Here is a 17,592-nt window from a genome sequence, read left to right as displayed (position 1 = left end):
CCAGACATTTTTTTCTGTGCATTTGTAAACAAGCGTGTGTAGCCTCCTCCCTTTTTTTTTTGCTTAATGGAAATAGGATCCCAGATATACTTCATTCTTTCTACTCTCAAGATATTCTTGCTCATGAAATATCAATCTGGAGAAAGTCTTTCAGTCTGTAGGAGGAAACAGTCCCAGAAAGTGGAAATGCGGAGGGACGGCCCGTGCTGTGGGGCCTGGCTTCTGTGTAGGGTTATTTTACAAATGCTTCTATAGACAACAGACCGAGTTAGAGTGCTGCAAAAATCCAGTAAGGCAACAATGTAACTAGAAACGTATTAACTCTTTTATAGGTGATTAAATCAAAGTCTAGAAACAAAGTATCTTTTGTAAAATGTACACAAAGTTTGTGGCCAAACTGCTAGAATCTCAGTCCCCAGTTTCTATTGTGTGAAGAGGCTGAACAGCAGCTGGACCCATGGCAAATGCATCCCAGGCAGCTGCTTACTGATTCATTAGAATAAAGTCAATGGGCAGAACAGAAGTTTTGTAGGATGTCTGAGAGGCTCAGCTTCATTTTGTATCAACCTCGTGTCCCAAAGGCGGTTTCTAAGCATCTCGGAGAGAATCCTGCCAGTGGGAATTGACTGCAGCTGACCTCTGTGAGGTGGCAGCGTAAGGAATGTTCTTGACATAAAGGAGTACTTACTTCCAATCAGCGTGGTTGGAAGAGGAAATTCTCCTTCCTGAAAGTCTCTGGGAACAGAAAACCCTTCTTGGCCATTGTGGACCCTGCCTCTAAATCATTAGTGACACTTGATCTAGGAAATTAACCTCTGCAGGTCGCTGTTTACTCAAAGAGAAGGCTAGGGGTGGGGCTGAATGATATCTTAGTCTCTCGTAGAGACCCCAGGGTCGCTTATCACGAACCCACGACGTGCCCAGGGTCGCGCGGGGGCAGAGGACGATTTCTCTGCTGTCACACGGGACACACACATCGCACTCTTAACCCCTGGTGTGTTGTAGTTCCGAGCACCACCGCCACGTGAGCGTCGAGGCCGGGTCCGTCCTTGTTCCCCGCGATCCCGACCCCGAGAGCGGTGCGGGAGTGTCGCAGGCGTCCGACCGACAGTCGCGGAGGGACTGGATCAATTTCAGAGTGCGCGTCTGTGGAGCCGGGGCGGGAGAGCCCGTCGGAGGGGAGGAGCGGGAGCTGTGGCCGTGCGGTCACAGGTCACAGCCTGGCCTCACCCCCGCCCACCTCCCCTCGGACTCCCGGACCCAGGTCCGGTGCCCCACCGCCGACGCGTTAACGCCCAGCTGGGCCCCGCCAGGCCCCGCGGGAGGCGAGGTCAGCCCGCCCACTCCGACTATTGGCTCCGGAGAACAAAGGGGCCGCCCCGCGGGCTTCTCCGATAGGGCCGAACTGGTCAGCTGAGCAGCGCAGCCAATCAAGCAGCGGGGCGGCCCTGGGGATGGCCAGGCTCTCCAGCCAATCAGGGGCCCGTGCCCACCCCGCCTGCCCCGGGACTGGCAGGGCTGGGGAGCCCAGTGCCCAAGTCGCCCCGGGGTGGCAGTTCCCGTTAACCTTAGCCACAAAGTCAAAGGTATTTATTCCCGTCCTCTTCCTCCGAGGCTCTCTGAATCCGGGCGGGGAGGGCCGTGCGGAGGGACGGACCGTGCTGTGGGGCCAGCGCCCGGCCCCGCTCCTCCCGCGCTGCCTCCACCCAGCCGCGGGCTGGAGGCGGCCACGGGGCCCTTGGGGTCTCCTGAGCCCCCCGCGCTCCGGCCCCGAACTTTTCCCACCTCCACACAGCCCGTGGGTACAGGGACCCGGGTCGTGCGTGGGAGGGGCTGCAGGCGGAGGCAGAGAGCAGGAGGGGCGCCGGTGAGAGCAGGAGGAACCGCGTGGTGAGCGGGGGACTGCGCCCCGGCCCCTCCGGGCGCGCTCTGCCAGAGCGCTGTCCTGGTATTCGGGAGTTGTGACAGTCTCCCCAAAAGACCGAGCCTTGGAGGGCAGAAACCTTAGTGCTCGCAGCAGAGTGACACATAGTAGGTGCCTAATAAACCATGAAATGAGAGGGGATAAAGGTTGGGGTGAGAACAATGAGAGGGAAGCACCACAGAAATTGGCCGTGCGTGTGTTGCAGTCGCCCCGAAACCTCCATTCTAGGAAAATGGGCATAGGAGCCAAGATCTCATTGGAGGTGGGGGAGGGGTTGGGGGCTTCTTCCCCTGGAAAGGCGGAGGATATGGAGATGAGGCTCCCTGCAGCGCTGTGGGCCTGTGGAGCCTGGAGTGGGACTTGCTCAGCCAGAGCTGGGGTTGGGTGTGGTCACAGCCCCAGAGGTTGGGGGCAGAGGGGCCGCGGATGTCTAGGCTGTTCGTTTTGGGTCCTTGCGTTCATCTATAAAATGAAGAGATTAGAGGGTATTAGTCTACTTGTAACTGTAAGGTTCCATGATTCTGTAGGCTGTTTTGGGCTTAAATTCTTTTATGTAAATGTTCCTTTATTAAAATTGTCATTAACGGTTTACAGCGTGTGGGACCTTGTGCTGGATGTTGGGGAGAGAGAACCAGTCCCTGTGTTAATATGTTTACCATCTTGTTTTGGAGACAAATTATTATTATGCCATGTTGATGGTGCTGGCTTGGGTGGGTGCACAGGTGAAACAGAGAAGGGTCCCTAACAGCCTGATGAGTCCAAAAAGGCTTCCTGGTCACAGTGATCCCAGATTCAGGCTGAACACAGGATTCCAGGACTGGTTACAGGTGTGCGATGACATGGCTAGGTCAGAGAGCTGCAGAGCGGGACAATGGGGCACGTTGGGGTGCAGTGAGGAGAGGTGAGCAGAGGCCAGATTTTAAATTGTCTTGCCAGGAAATTTTTAGCTGAACCTGAAAGTGGTGAGGACCCACTGAAGTACCTTAAGCAAAGTAGTAACATGTCCAAATTGCCGTTTTAGGAAACTTGAGTGCTGGGTGGTGGATGGATTGGAGGTGTGGTTTCCAGCAGAGAAGCTTCTTAGTGAGCTATGGCTATTAGGGTTTGTGCTGTGTGGGAGCGAAAGATGGTGGCGTTTCTGAGAGGACGGATGAAGACACTGTCACCCCTGGGAGGCAAGGGAGGCCCAGGGCAATATGCAGACTGCAGTGGAGGTGGTCCAGGCCCTGCCCCTGGAGAGGGTTAAGCTGAGGAATCCAAGGTTTCCCAGGGGGAAGTGGCCTGGAGGGAAGAGTATGGTCACGGTGTGCAGAAGGACCCCTGATGGCTGACTCGGAGGCAGAGAATGTCACCTCTGGGCCTCGCTTTCCTCATCTGACAAGAGGGAAACACTCCCTACTTTTCCAAGCTCCTTTGAATGCAGCGAAGACTGGAAAGGTGTTTATAGATTAAAATGTGACACCCGTTCAAAGTGTTGTTAGCATTTGGTTTTGTCGCTTGTCTTCAGGTAATGGGGTCCAGGCCCTGGCCGGCTCCTGAGTTCTGGATTTGGGTGGCAGAATGTGGATGCTGCTCTTTCCTCTAAAGGGAGATGGGTGAACAAAGCCTGGGATGGTGATGGCCTGGCTATGGTACAGGCATCGGGGCAGGGGGCCGGGGGTGACTGTCCTAGCAAAGTTGTGCATGTCAGGCAGGTGGAGGCAGAGGTCCTGGAAGCGGGGACCTCTAGGTGGGGACGGATGTGATGACCAGGCTGCCCATGGACCTGGTTCCCAGGGAAGGCTGGCAGATGCCAACTGAAGTCACTAAACCGGGCGCTTCCTACCAGGGCAACCCTGCGGTACAGGTCTTACGAGGTGGGGAGTGGGGAGAGGATGTGGTCACCGCAGCGACCTAAAAGGAACTCACCTCACACCTTGTGAACATTTTTCAGAGTCCTTTCATGCTGCTTCCCCCACTTGATATAACAGTTCTATACACAGGAGTAGGCATTATTTCCATTTGCAGATGGGGAAACTGAGGCCCAGAGAAGGAAAGTGGCTGGCCTACGGTCACATGGCTAACTAGAAGCAAACCCCGTTCCAAGCTCTCAGCACCCCCTACCCCGCCCCATCCTCCGTCCTGGGCCCTTTCCCCTTCGGCTTGGTCTTCACGTGGGAGGATGGCCTGCCCTTCCCCCTTGCTCCGCGTCTCTGGCCCCTCTCCTAGGACTGACAGCCACTGTCAGTTAAGATGCAGGGGGCAAGGCTTGGAAGAGTGTCACGATGGGAGCGCGCCCTGAGGAGAGGAGGGAGGCAATTTTGAGTCGCAGAGAGGAAGATTGCTTGCGCAGGGCCCTGGAGGGGCTGGGGAGCCCTGGTGGGAGTGGTGGAAGGACGCTGGGCGCGGGATGCAGGCTGGCAGTTAGGTGGTGGCGGCACCGTTCCCCTGGCCTGCGCAGGACCCCTGGGCCTGCTTGTCTGTCTGTGGGCGTGGCCCTGGCAGCAGCTGCCCCGCCTTTCCGAGAACATTGTAAAGCCGCTTGTGGGCGACTGGTGTGCATGCCCTCCTTGGTCAGAAACTGGAGGAGAGGAACGTGTGAGGTCTAGTGGGTCCAGGGACAGGACACGGAAGCCTAGAGAGGAGCTGATTGTCCAGAGGCCGGCAGAGCACCCCCAGGGGACAGGCTTCATGCTGCTGGCCTTGGGGGAGGGCCTGGGGGCGGAGCTATGGTCCTGGGGGACCAGGCTACACTGGTTCTGTCCCCAGCAAAATTGGGGGATGACGCCAGTGGGGTTCACCTGAGCCGAACCTTTGAGCTTCAAGCCAGCAGAAGCCTCCAAGGCTTCTAGTCCAGCCCCCCTGGCTGGCACTCACACCCGCCAGCCCCGCTTCCTTTACCACTCCTAACCCCCCACTCAGATAGGCCGGAGGAGACCCTCCTTCTGCCAGGCTAGCCCAGGGCTGGGGGCTGACCAGGGTGGAGGAGCTGCCCTACCCCGAGCTGCTGGATTAAGTACATGGCTTCACAGGTCGTGCTGGCGATAGACACGGTGTCCGCGCCCTTCTTCCTGTGAGGCCAGCTCCCGCTGGTGAGCAGTGTGGGGTTACTGTGTCGGCACTGGGGCCCCTGAAGATTCAGAAGCAGCCTGAAGAGTTATGGTTTCGGAAGAGTGAGCCAGCAGTGGGGGTGGCTTAGAAAATGTGGGTGCGGATTGCGTTCAGGCCATGATAATGGGGGAGAAAAGACACTGCCAGTTTATAGGGTTCAGAAAGTATAGTGTTTCCACAGACTCCCCTCACCTGATGCTCGTAACCAACCTGCGGAGCAGGTATTTTCAGTCGTTTCACTTTTGGGTACCGAGGCCTAGAGGTGACGTCACTTGCCAAGGACAGGTGGGCTAGAACCTGGGGCTCCCGGCCTTCTCGGGGAGACTGGGCTGAGGAGCCCGCCCTGCGGGTGCTCAGGTTCACAGGGAGAAGGGAAGGGCCTCCCGTTTTGGACCCCTGCAGGCCTAGCCTGGGTGGGTCTCATGCTGTACTGGGCTTGCTGAGCAGACCCTCATTCTCTTTTTAGGGTTTTCTGTCCCTCCAGCTTCCCCCCGGCCAGCTGCAGCCTCACTGGCTTCTTGCCACCCTGTCCCCCCAGCACAGGTAACCCAGCAGGTGACTGTCCCCATCACACTACCTCTGCTCTCTGCTGGCAGCTTCCTGGCTCACTGTGGATGCTTCGCTTCCATTCCCGCCTCCCTGAGTTTTCTCCCTGGAGCAGTGGGCCGGTTGGGATGCCCCAGGCTGTGTGAGGGTCGATTCCCGTCTCTGTTTCCACCAGGGCGCTGTGTGGGGATTTGTGCTCACGTGGTTCACGTCGCACACTTGTGTCTCTGGATCTGCAGGTGTGTCTGTGGGTTGTGAAATCCTCAATTTCTTTGTACTTTGCCTTGTACAGGTGTCCTCAGGTGTGTGGGTATCTCTGTGTTCTTGCATCTTTGACTTTTGCTTACTTCGCTGTGTTAGCTGTTAGATATGACTGTCCCTGGGTGTGTCTGGGTGTGATTTTGGTGTCTGTAGCAGTTTCTTGTCATATGCCTATGGTTGTCTGTTTCAATTGAAACCTCCACTGACATTAACTGAAGTCGGTTGGCCAGGCAGAGACCATCACCAACTCCTGAGGTGTTTGTTCGTGTCGCAGCATGCGGCCCGAGGAGCGCCCTCTCTAGTTCTTCATTTGTCTCGTTCAGTCAATATACACTGAGCGCCTTCTGCAGGTCTGGAGCGGGCAGGACAAGGCCCCTGCCTTCTTGGCGCTTACAGTTTAGTGCACGGCCGCCCAGGAGATCCTGCTGAATGTGACATGTTCCTCTCTGCCGACCGTGATGGTAGCTCTGGCCGCATGTGCCTGTTGAACCCTTGAAACGTGGCCAGTGTGATTGAGAAACAGAATTTTAATTTAACTTACATAAATGTAAAAACACCACAGCTGGGTCTAGAAATCCAATTCCTGGGATGAGGGGCTGGTCGTCTAAGGTCTGCTACACCCCGTACCTTCTCGTAGGAGGTGATGTCGCCCAGGGACAGGGCTATGGCTTGGCCAGACTGAGCCCAGAGGGGTCCTGGCTCCTGCACTTACTGCTTGTGTGACCTTGAACCTGAGTCTGTGAAGAGAGATGTGCTTGGTTGGTGGAAGTTCCAGGGCCTGCGACGGGGAGCATGTGCAGAGACCTGGATATGTCCCCGCGCTGCCTCTCCCCCTGTGCCCTTTCTCCTTACCCCAGCTGCTGTCTGCCCCCTTCCTGCCCCCAAGTTCTGGGAGACCAAAGCTCCTTTGTTACCTTCCCCTGCCCCCAGACCTCACCACCTGCCATCGGCCACAATCCGCGCTTTGTGTGGTCTGGCAGTTGTCATGGCAGCTGCCCCAGGGGAAGCCTTCTGGTTGGGGGGGCTGTCATCTCAACTTCAGCCTGAGCCTGTGTGGGGAGGGCTGAGGCCAGAGCCAGGGGCTGGGAAGAGGGCAGTGACCCCTCAGGGCCCTGTCCTAAGACGTGTCCCCCGCTCTCCCCAGAACTTGCTGGCGAGGAAGGGAAAGGTCATCAGAGGTTTGAGTCGGGGCCAAGTGGCCGTCAGAGACTCAGACTCGGTCTGGGCTCTGCTGGGGGTGGCAGACTGGCCTCCATGGCCTACTGTTTTTTTTGGCCAGGTCATTTTGCTGGGCAGCCTGCTTTCTGGGTTCCAGGCCAGCTGAGTGATGTGTCGGTTACGTTGGGTGAGAAGGGCCGGAGACAGAATAAGAGAGAAGGGCGGAAAAGGTGCAGCTTGGGGCGGGACGTACCTGGGGGCCTGGCTGACCTGGAGGATATGGCCGTGAGGAGGGATGGTCCACGGCTTAGCTGGCTCAGGATTCGTCTGCAGGACACCTGCTTATCTGTGTTCCAGAAGTCCTCCACCTGAGCACACAGGTGGAGGCGGGCCCCTGAGATAGGGCCTACCTGTCCCCCATCCTGTCCTCTGTGCCGCTCATTTCTTACTCCTTCCTCTGGGGCCCACGTGGATCCCCTTCCTTCCATGTCCACTTCTGTCTTACTTGGACCACGAGCCCTGGTGCGGCCAGGACAGAAGTACCCAGGTATCGGGAGGAGCTGCCCAGGTAATTCGCTGGGAATTGTTCACCAAGATTGAAGCCTCTCTGCCACCCGAGGCAATTTTTAGGTCCTAATGCCTCCTGGAAGACAGAATGGATCAAGTAGGACTGATTTGACCGGGCTCAAGGGGCTTCTTGTTGTGTTGTGTTGGGGTTTTTGTGAGTAAGACCAAGCCCCACCCTCTGTCCTCACCCTGAATGGTGGATCCACCACCCATCTGAGTTTCCCCAAGTAGAGGTGGCCCCCCTGTGCACCAGTCCCCTTAAGGGGGACATTGGTGAGAGGCTTCCCCAAGGCATGGGACACAGAGTGACCTGAGGGCAGAGGTGGGTAAGGCAGAGCACCAGCATCCAGCAGACCCCCCCCCCCCCCCGTGAGCTTTTCCCTCCCCCTCTCCTGCCTCCCCTCCCTCGGCACCACAGGAGAGCTCTCAGTGCCCGTAAGAAACCACAGTAGGAGTGTGGAGCAGACCCTGTTGGGGAAATAGAATTAAATCTCTTGCCAAGTCAGAAAAGCTCCCCACAAAAATAGGAGAGCAAGAAACGTTTTATTATTGAATAAGCCTTCCACCAGAAAGAGATGCATGTCGCAGGCCATCCGCTAGGAGATGACAAAGGCAGAAGGAAATCTCACGTGTTGTTCAGCCCAGCAGATGCAGCCCGTTACACACATGTTCCCAAGATGAACCCCCACTGGTCCTCGGGTCAGGGGACTGACCATTTGGCACAGAGTTCATCCTAACTTCACCTGGTAACGGGTGACCATCCATGTGAGCTACGGCCTTTCTCCAGGGGAAAAACACACTTCTCTCCTTTGCAGCTTGGAGCCACGTGTCCAGCCAAGTTAGGCTCCCACCCTTGCATGGGGACTGGGAGACACGACCCTATCTCCCTTGATATTTACATTTCAAAGAGATGGTTGCAGGTCCCAGAGAGAGACAGTCCTGGGTTGTAAAGCTGGCAAGAGGCTTATTTTGCCTTTTAAAAAGATTTACATACATCTCAAAGGGGCAGAGAAAGAACTTAGTACAATTAGAAGTTTTCTAAAGAAAATGCTCTAAAAGTAAGGGGAGGGGGGTCTCTTTCCCTTTTTTACACGAGGGAAAATAATTTTTCAGATTCCTGTTTACCGTTTCAACCCACACCCTCACCCCCCTTGGCAGGGTCCAGATTCCAAGCCTAGATCCTTGCTACAGGAGTGGCTGCTGGAAGGGGACCGGGGAGAAGGGAGGGGGGACCCTTAGAATGGAGTCTCTGGGAGGCTCTCGAGGGCCCTAGGTGGGGAGCAAGATCAGATGGGGTGTCCGATGAGGGTGGCTGAGCCGAGGAATCCAGAAGGAGCACTGTCTGACTCTTGGAAAAGCTACGAGAGCTGAGCTGACAGCCATGGTCCTTGCTGGGCCCTTTGGGAGTGTGGGCGCTAAGGGGGTACAGGCGTGTGAAACACAGTCCCTCCCTTACGAGAGGCCATCTATGTCACTGGGTGGAGAAAATGAACCCCGGGCCTGCAGCCCCCGCTCTGAGTGCGGGACAACCAGCAGCATGTTCGTGCCACTCAGTACCATTGAGTGCCCTCTGTGTGCAGGCTCCGTCCCAGGCCCCGGGCATCCCGCAGTGGGCACGAAGAGTTCCTTTGTCCTTGCGATGACAGCGAATAAGCAGACCAGTAAATATCACGGTCAGGTGGTAAAGTGTCATGGAAGAATGTGAGGTGGAGCGAGGGTTGTGACTTTACCCAGAGGAGCCAGGGGAGGTCGCTCTTGACATGTAGGCAGAGGCCCGAAAGAGGCGAGGGGGCCACGCGGAGATCTGGGGAAGGGCACCCCTCGCAGGGGCAGCCGTGCCAAGCCCGAGGTGTCTGAGCAGCATGGCCTGTCCCCAGTCCTGTGCCAGGCAGTAAGTGAGCCCTTCAGGAAATGTGCTAGTAACATCGTGAGTGGTAAAAAAACAATGAGCCCCAGCCCGACCGGCGGACTGGTCCCCCAGCTGGACTGTGTATGTTCTTGCATGGAGAGCTCCCTGGGAGGGTTTGGGACAGAACGCGGATGGGGACTTTGAGGAAGGAGGGGTCGGTGACTTTGGAGGGATGATTTAGCCTTCCAAGGTACATGCACGACTTTTCAGGCCTGTCTGACTTACTTGAGTTTCTCCCGTGCAGGGCGGTATGTGGGGGGGTGTCAGGTGCTGGCAGCGCAGACCTGAGCCTCCGGTCTGGGAGCTAGAGGGCCTGGGGTCTTGCCCTGCCCCTCCATTCAGCCACCTCTGTGACGCGGAGCGTGTCAGTGGTCCTCTCTGGTCTCAGTCTCCTCTTCATAAAATAGGAATTATGCCTGTTTTACCTGCCAACAGGTATGTGTGCAATTGAAAACAACCCTTCACATGTCAACTGAGGTCATGGAGAGAAAAGCTCTTGAAAAAGAAGGAATACATCCTGTGAGGTGGCAGGAGGCCTGGGAAGCCCTTTCTTCCTTGTCCCACAGACCAACTGTCTTTCCTTTGCTCCCATTTCACCCACAGACGGCGGGCAGGGAGCGCCGTGCTGATGCCGTGGGGTCTCCGGGATGGAGAGTGGCCTGGCCAGCGCCAGCGCAGGTAAGAGAAGATGGAAAGGTCCAGGCCGACCTCGGCCCCTCCCCAAGCTTGTCTTCTGTGCTCCGTTGTCCCCCTGCAGCTGAGCGTGAGTTTCTGCCCTCACCGGTCCTTAGTGTCAAATTGCAGGGTGGGACCAGGACCGTGAAGCTTGTGTCCAAGAGTGGAACAGAGACAGACTATGGGAGCTCACAAAATGACAAAGTGCAGCCCATGGACTTGCCAGGCAAGGGAACGCGCGCACACACACACACAGACACCCAAGGAGAAATGTGCCGGTGGGGATGGGGGGAAGCAAGATTTTTTAGATTTTTTTTTTATTGGGGAACAGTGTGCACCTCCAGGCCTTTTTTCCAAGTAAAGTTGTTGTCCTTTCAGTCTTAGTTGTGGAGGGCACAGCTCAGCTCCAGGTCCAGTTGCCGTTGCTAGTTGCAGGAGGCACAGCCCACCATCCCTTGGAGGAGTTGAACCGGCAACCTTGTGGTTGAGAGGACGCGCTCCAACCAACTGAGCCATCCGGGAGCTCAGCAGCAGCTCAGCTCAAGGTGCCGTGTTCACTCTTAGTAGAAGCAAGGTTTTTAAGTACTAGAACAGGGAGTTCACGGTGGTCATGCCAATTAAACATTGAAAACTAGCCGTGTGGGTAGGATGAGGGGTTAAAACAAGCCCTGCTGTCGTCATCATCACCATCATCATCACCATCACCATCTCTTCCCTCTCCTCCGCTTCCTTCTCTTCCTCCTCCTCAGTCCTGGGGCCACTCAGAGCTCATGGTCTGTATCAGCTGACCCACTTAGAGCCTGTTGTGAGGACATGTAGCTCAAAGGCGGATGGTGTGCTGTACGGATACCACACTGTTCTGGGGCTGGGTCCTGATGCAGGCGTCGGTGAGCACAGCCACCCCACTTCCCAGTCTGTCTCCCACTCTGTGTCACTTTGAACACTGAGAGTACTCGGTGTGTGTGAGAGAGCTCAAGATATGCATACGTGCTGACATTACCTAGGGCAAAGTTTCCAAACCTTTTAGCAGAAGGACTTTTTTTCCCATTTAAACTCCACAAGTGGAATCCTAACTCGTAGGTGAGAGATGGGGTCTGCCAGGGCCCTCTCTCCACTCTACAGCAGCTTCTGGGGTGCCCTGTGGTCTTAGGGAAGAGGTGAGGAACACTAGCCTAGACCCTGGAGGCACAGAGGAAATGGGGACTGGGTGCCCCTAGCCAGCCCTGGGCCCCCCACAGGCTCCCGCTGCCCGCTGGCCAGGCTTAGGGAATGACTCTCGATGGCTAGAGTTTTCAGCCATCTTTAAAGCACCTTTTCATTTTTATTTGTTTCATGGGTTTTTTAAATTGGGGTAAAATATACATAACATGAAACTTACCATTGTAACCATCTTTAAGTTACAATTCAGTGACAGTAAGTACATTCATTCACAGTGTTGTGCAACCATCACCGCCATCTACTTCCAGAACTTTGTCATCACCCCAGCAACTCTGTACCCAGTAAACAATAGCTCCCCATTTAGCGCCATTTCATTTTACCTGACCCATTTAGAGTGTTTAAGAAATGATCTTTTTTATGGTGACAAGGAGTGGTACCTTTGCTTTGGACTCCTTCGCCACAGGCAGGACAGGCCTGTTTTCCTCTGGACTGATCCCTGATCCCTAAGAAGTGCCCCGTGACAACTGAAGTCCCCGCATGCGCACTTCACGGGGTCTCCACACACCAGCCCCGAGCTTCAGGGCTCCTCCCACACCCTGTCACTCATACCCGCCTTCTCCAGATGTCATATAGTTGGAATCACACAGCATGTAGCCTTTTCAGACTGGCTTCTTTCACTTGGAAAGATGTATTTACATTTCCTTCATGTCTCTTCGTGGCTCCATGGCTCATTTCTTTTTATCTCTGAATAGTGTTCCATTGTCTGGTGTACCTCTGTTTATCCACTCACCTAGTGAGGGCCATTTTTTGGTTGCACCAAGTTTTGACAATTATGAACAAAGCATCTGTGTGAAGATTTTTGTGTGGACATAAGTTTTCAACTCCTTTGGGTAAACAGTTAGGAGAGAGATTGCTGGATCATATGGTGAGTGTATGTTTAGTTTGTAAGAAACTGCCAAACTGTCTTCCAAAGTGGCTGCACCCTTTGCGTTCCCACCAGCACTGACTGAGAGTTCCTGTGGCTCCACGTCCTCACCAGCATTTGGTGCTGTCGGCGCTTTGGATTTTAGCCATTTCAGTAGGTGTGTGATGGTAGTATTTTAGCTTTTAATGTGTAAGCCAAATTCTTCCTCACTCATTTTTAGAGTTTTCTGTGTATTTATGCAAATTGTGAATTTTACAATTTACTTAATTAGGATTACACTGAATTTAAACATTGTTTTGGAGCGAAGGGCTTCTTTTACTTCTCATCTACGAAATATGATGATGTATTTGCCTTTGATTTACGTTTTCTTTATCCCTTCAGTAAAGTTTAATAGTTATCGTTATGTAAGTTTTACATGTATATTAGGTGTAGTCTCAGTTATTTATAGCTTTTTATTGCCACTTTTTAAAAGTTATGAATTGTTATGTGTTTTTGTATCGGCAATCTTGCTGAAACTTTTATTTCTAATACTTTGCCAGTGGGTTCTCTTGCACATTCTAGGTTAATAATTATCAGCAAATGATAGTTTTCCTTTCTAATATTTATTTGTATATATTTCATATTTTCCCCCTATGCTTTGGCCAGTTCCTTCCTCAAGGACAATGTTGAAGAGTGGCAGTGACAGTTAGCACTCGTCTCGTTCCTAACTTGAATCTTTTGTCTGTAGTTTTACATTTGCTGCAATTTCTAGTATAGCTCCACTGTCAACCTAATAAGTTTCCTTGTACTCCTAGTTTACTGAAAACTTCCTGTCTTCATCCCCCTCCCTCTCTTCTTCTTCTTCCCTCCTTTCCTTCTTCCTTCTCTCCCTCTAGAAATGTTGAATTTTGTCTTAGGACTTTTTCGCTCCTATTCAGGTGGTATAAGGTTTTCCACTTTTTAACGTGTAATGTCATGAAATATACTGAGCCATCTCTGCTTTCATGGGGAAGAGCCCAGCAAGGTCACGAGACCTTGTTATTCTTTTAATACTGCTGTGCCTGCTTCGCTAATGATTTTGTGTTTATTCTTTGCGTCTATTTTCAAAGAATGATAAACCTATAATTTCCTGCCTACCCCACCCTTGTCTTGTTTTGACACTGGGCCTTGCTAGCTTGTGGGCTCCCCCCCGCCCCGCTTCTTCCCCTCCTCGCCACTGTCACAGTTTATGTACGCTGGGACGAGTCCTTCCCTTGAAGTTTTAGTAGAACCTGTTTACATAGTTGAGTGAGTGGCCTGTTGCCCAGTTTCAAGGTAGAACTTTAGCTTTCTTTTCAGTCTCTTCTGTTTATATAGACGTGTTTGTTTGTTTTTTACCTACTCTTGAGTCAGTTTTGTTCATTTATATTTTCTGACAAAACCATCCATTATATATACATATATATATATATTTTTAATTGATATAACATAGTATTTTAGGATTTTCAGAATCCTTTTTATAGTTATATGTTCCCTTTATCTTATAATCTGTGCTTTTATCTTTCTTAATCCCTTCCTCCTATTTCCTTTGGGCTTATTTTGTTGTCTTTTTAAGTTTGGAACCTGTTGTTTAGAGTTTCTCTCTCTCCTTTGTTCACAACTGTTTCATTTCACCTACTTTTTATTGAATATAAACTTTTTATTGAAGTGTAACACCGAGAAACATGCATAGGTCACAAGCTCTATAAATTCTTACAAAGTGAACGTGCTGGTGTAACCAGTATCCAGCATCAAGAAAGAGAAAATGGCCAGAAGCCCAGAAGTGCCCTCCTTTTCCCTTCCAATCACAGTGCCCTGTATACGGGGAACCAATATCTTGACTTCTAACTCATCGATTAGTTTCGCCAGCTTTTGAACTTCATATAAAGGGAGTCATGTAGTCTGTGTTTAGTTTTTGGCAGACCTTTTCCATCGCGCTGATGGCCATGAGCTAGGGGAACAAAGCACCCCTGTAGACCTGAGCAGCTGTGTGTGGGGGACTCTTGAGAGTAAAGGGGACTATAGGTTTAATACAAAGCGACGCTCGTTCTGGGTGCTGAGAATTTTCTGGCCGACTTTCTTGTTCTTGGTTTTGTTGAAGAAAGGTGAGTTTGCCAAACAGCCGAGGTCTGAGCCCGTGAGGGGCTCGGGCACCACAGTTACAGCCCTGGAGAGGGCGCAGCAGTGACATGCAGCTGGCTCACCCAACCACTGAGGGACTGGGCCTGGACGCGCTTCGTAAGCTCCCAGCATGTGCGTGGATCCTCTTAGGAAAAGAACAGACGTTAGAAACATGGCCATGTTCTGCTTGCTGCCTGGGTGGGAAGACTCACTGGATTGGTGTCTTTCACGTCTCTGCGTCTCCTGGGCCTCAGGGTACAGTGGGTGGTACTCACTTATCTTTCCTTTCTTTGTCCTTTGCCCTTCTCCACACTCCAACCTGCCCCAACCTTCTGTCTTTCCTGCCTTACCTTACTCTCTGCTTTCTCCTTTCCCATGAAAATCTTTTCCTTCTGCATTCTTTTCCTCCTGCCTTACTTCCTCTGTGCTCTGCCCTCCCAGCGTATCTTTCCCTTCATCCCCCTGAGCAGTGACTGACTCTACCCGTCCTCTCTCCCTTCGCCTCTGGCAGATGGGCTGGTGATGAAGATCAAACAAGAGAAGCCAGAGTGGCTGCTGCAGACCCTGGCACCACAGGCGGTGCTTTGCAAGAAGGATAAGGAAAACATTTTCCAGCAGCGTCGGGGCCTCCCGCCATGCCAGACCGTCGGGAAGCCGCGAGCCTTGGGGGGACAGGAAGAGACTGGGGGTCCCAGGTGGACCCCTCCCCCTGAGCAGGACGCGGGGCTGGCAGGCAGGGCTCCGGGGACAGCCTCCGGCCCCCTGAGCCGCGCGCTTTCTGCCGGCGAGGGTCACTTCGTGTGCCTGGACTGCGGGAAGAGGTTCAGCTGGTGGTCGTCCCTGCAGATCCATCAGCGCACGCACACCGGGGAGAAGCCATACCCCTGCGGCAAGTGCGGCAAGAGCTTCAGCCAGAAGCCCAATCTGGCCCGCCACCAGCGGCACCACACGGGCGAGCGGCCCTTCTGCTGTCCCGAATGTGCCAGGCGCTTTAGCCAGAAGCAGCACCTGCTCAAGCACCAGAAGACCCACTCTCGGCCTGCCACCCACTCGTGCCCTGAGTGCGAGCGCTGCTTCCGCCACCAGGTGGGCCTTCGTATCCACCAGCGCGCGCACGCCCGGGACCGGCAGGGCGCCCGCGCTGGGCTGCCGGAGCTGCTCCGGGGTGCTGTGACCCGCCGGAACTGTCGCCTGCGGCTGGGGCCAACGCGGGGGCGCCCCGAGTGGGCCTGGCTGGGGCTCTGCCAGGGCTGGTGGCTCCAGTCGGGGTCCCGGACTCCAGTCCCCGCCACCGCCGCCGCCGCCACTGCCGTGGGGCCGGACGAGCAGCGCCAGTTCATCTGCAGCGAGTGCGGCAAGAGCTTCACGTGGTGGTCATCGCTGAACATCCACCGGCGCATCCACACGGGCGAGCGGCCCTACCCGTGCCCCGAGTGCGGCCGCCGCTTCAGCCAGAAGCCCAACCTGACGCGGCACCTGCGCAACCACACGGGCGAGCGCCCGCATCCCTGCCCGCACTGCGGCCGCAGCTTCCGCCAGAAGCAGCACCTGCTCAAGCACCAGCGCACGCACCTGCCGGGAGCCCAGGCGGCGCGCTGCCCCAGCTGCGGCCAGAGCTGCCCCAGCCACGCGGCGCTGCGGGCCCACCAGCGCGTGCATGTCGCCGCCGCCACGGCCCAGCTGCTGCGCCCCGGACCCGCCGTGTTGGGTGCTGAGCCACAGGCTCCGGCCCTCCTGGGCCGGTCGGTGCCGCCGCGTAGTCCCCCGCCGGCCCGGGGACTTGGGGACGTGCAGTGGGACGGCGCGCGGGCGGGCCTGGCGGGGCCCGGGGAGCAGCGCCAGTTCATCTGCAACGAATGTGGCAAGAGCTTCTCGTGGTGGTCGGCGCTTACCATCCACCGGCGCATCCACACGGGCGAGCGGCCCTACCCGTGCCCCGAGTGCGGCCGCCGCTTCAGCCAGAAGCCCAACCTGACGCGGCACCGGCGTAACCACACCGGCGAGCGGCCCTACCTGTGCGCCGCCTGTGGCCGCGGCTTCAGCCAGAAGCAGCACCTGCTCAAGCACCAGCGCGTGCATCGGGGGACCCTGGCGCCCACCCCCAGCGCCAAGGACGAGGCTCTTTAGTGCGCTGGGACCCAAATGGACCCGTGGTGGGGGGAATGTTTTTCAGGGTGCTAGGGAGAATGGCCAGAAATGGTGGCTTTTAGAATCCCAGGAGCTAAGACCCTATCTGAAGGCCTAAGAACAGAAATGCAGAAGCATCCCAAAGGGGGACCCAAAAGGTCCCTGGTGGGCTGCAGGAGGAGGTAAGATCAGACATTCCTTACCCTGGAGCCCAATGCATCTGTCATAAGTTGAACGCGGTCTGTACACTTCCTCAGAGGTGGGACCCCAGCCCCCAGGCACCGCATGGGGGGCTGTCAGGGCTCTGGGAGAGGCTCCCTGGTGTGAAGTGGCCCAGGTCTGGACTGGTCAGCTGTAGCACCAGCCTGTTAGACTGCTCTGTGGGATGGCCAGGAGCTGTCCCAATGCGGGGGTCAACAGACAGCGAGCCCTGTCAAGGATGGAAGCTCCAAGCTGTGGCTAGGGAGGGGCAAGCATATTCCCAGTGCCAAGGGCAGTGCCCAGCACTTAATGGCATTCAGTGCGTAGTTCTGGAAGGAATGAATGGTTCTAGGGTCCTTCTGCACCCCGAGTGTCCCCCGGCCCTGGAGGCTGCTGTGGCTGCCTGATCCTAGGACTGGCGTGTGTGATGGTCAGGCTGGAGCACCAGGGGCGTGGTCTCAGCTGAGGCTTGGTGGCTTGGGGAGGGACGTGCAGCAGAAGAGAGCCCAGTGTATTGCTCCTCCTTGGTGGGCCTGGGGCTCGCCTGATGGCTGACTGTCAGCGACTTGGATTCTTATCAATGCCAGTGTTGTGAAGAGAAAAATGAAGGATTGATGCTGTCACTTGGTCTCGTTGTCCTTTCTAAGCTTCGCTTAGGGAACTCCGGGTCTGTGTGTGCTGTGAGGGATCCATTTATCCCAGGAGCAGGACAGGGGCCTTTGGCCATGAGCATAGCAACTCCCCATGCCCAATTCTTTTTTTCTTTCCTCCGAGACAATGTGATCTCTTCCCACATACCCCCCTTAACCCGTAGCCCCCCAAAGGTCCCTCCTCATGCTCTTCCAAAACAGGGTCCACTGAAGCCCTGGTGCTGACAGAAGAACTTAGGGCTCCATCCCAGCTATCTTCCCAGAGGAGAGGAGGGAATTGCAG

At 55.0% G+C, this 17,592-nt stretch overlaps 1 protein-coding gene across 12 annotated transcripts; it reads left to right on the top strand.

Moving 5' to 3' along the window:
* Nucleotides 1-1,487: 1,487 nt before the first annotated feature.
* Nucleotides 1,488-17,299, top strand: ZNF775 (zinc finger protein 775). 12 transcript variants are annotated; one of them, XM_033099128.1, is made up of 5 exons: nt 1,504-1,586; nt 6,459-7,166; nt 7,497-7,547; nt 10,059-10,133; nt 14,843-17,299. In XM_033099128.1, exons 4-5 carry the CDS (start codon nt 10,103-10,105, stop codon nt 16,456-16,458), a joined length of 1,647 nt encoding a protein of 548 aa, XP_032955019.1. In that variant the 5' UTR covers nt 1,504-1,586; nt 6,459-7,166; nt 7,497-7,547; nt 10,059-10,102; the 3' UTR covers nt 16,459-17,299. The 12 variants fall into 12 exon arrangements, with proteins under 12 accessions (XP_032955018.1, XP_032955019.1, XP_032955024.1 ...); XM_033099130.1 differs by lacking the exon at nt 1,504-1,586 and adding an exon at nt 1,610-1,798; XM_033099129.1 differs by lacking the exon at nt 1,504-1,586 and adding an exon at nt 1,610-1,890.
* Nucleotides 17,300-17,592: the final 293 nt, after the last annotated feature.

This window comes from Rhinolophus ferrumequinum, chromosome 26 (assembly GCF_004115265.2).
Source record: "Rhinolophus ferrumequinum isolate MPI-CBG mRhiFer1 chromosome 26, mRhiFer1_v1.p, whole genome shotgun sequence".
NCBI classification, from domain to species: Eukaryota; Metazoa; Chordata; class Mammalia; order Chiroptera; family Rhinolophidae; genus Rhinolophus; species Rhinolophus ferrumequinum.
Note: the sequence above shows the minus strand (reverse complement) of the source record. Positions and strands in the feature narration are given on the sequence as shown.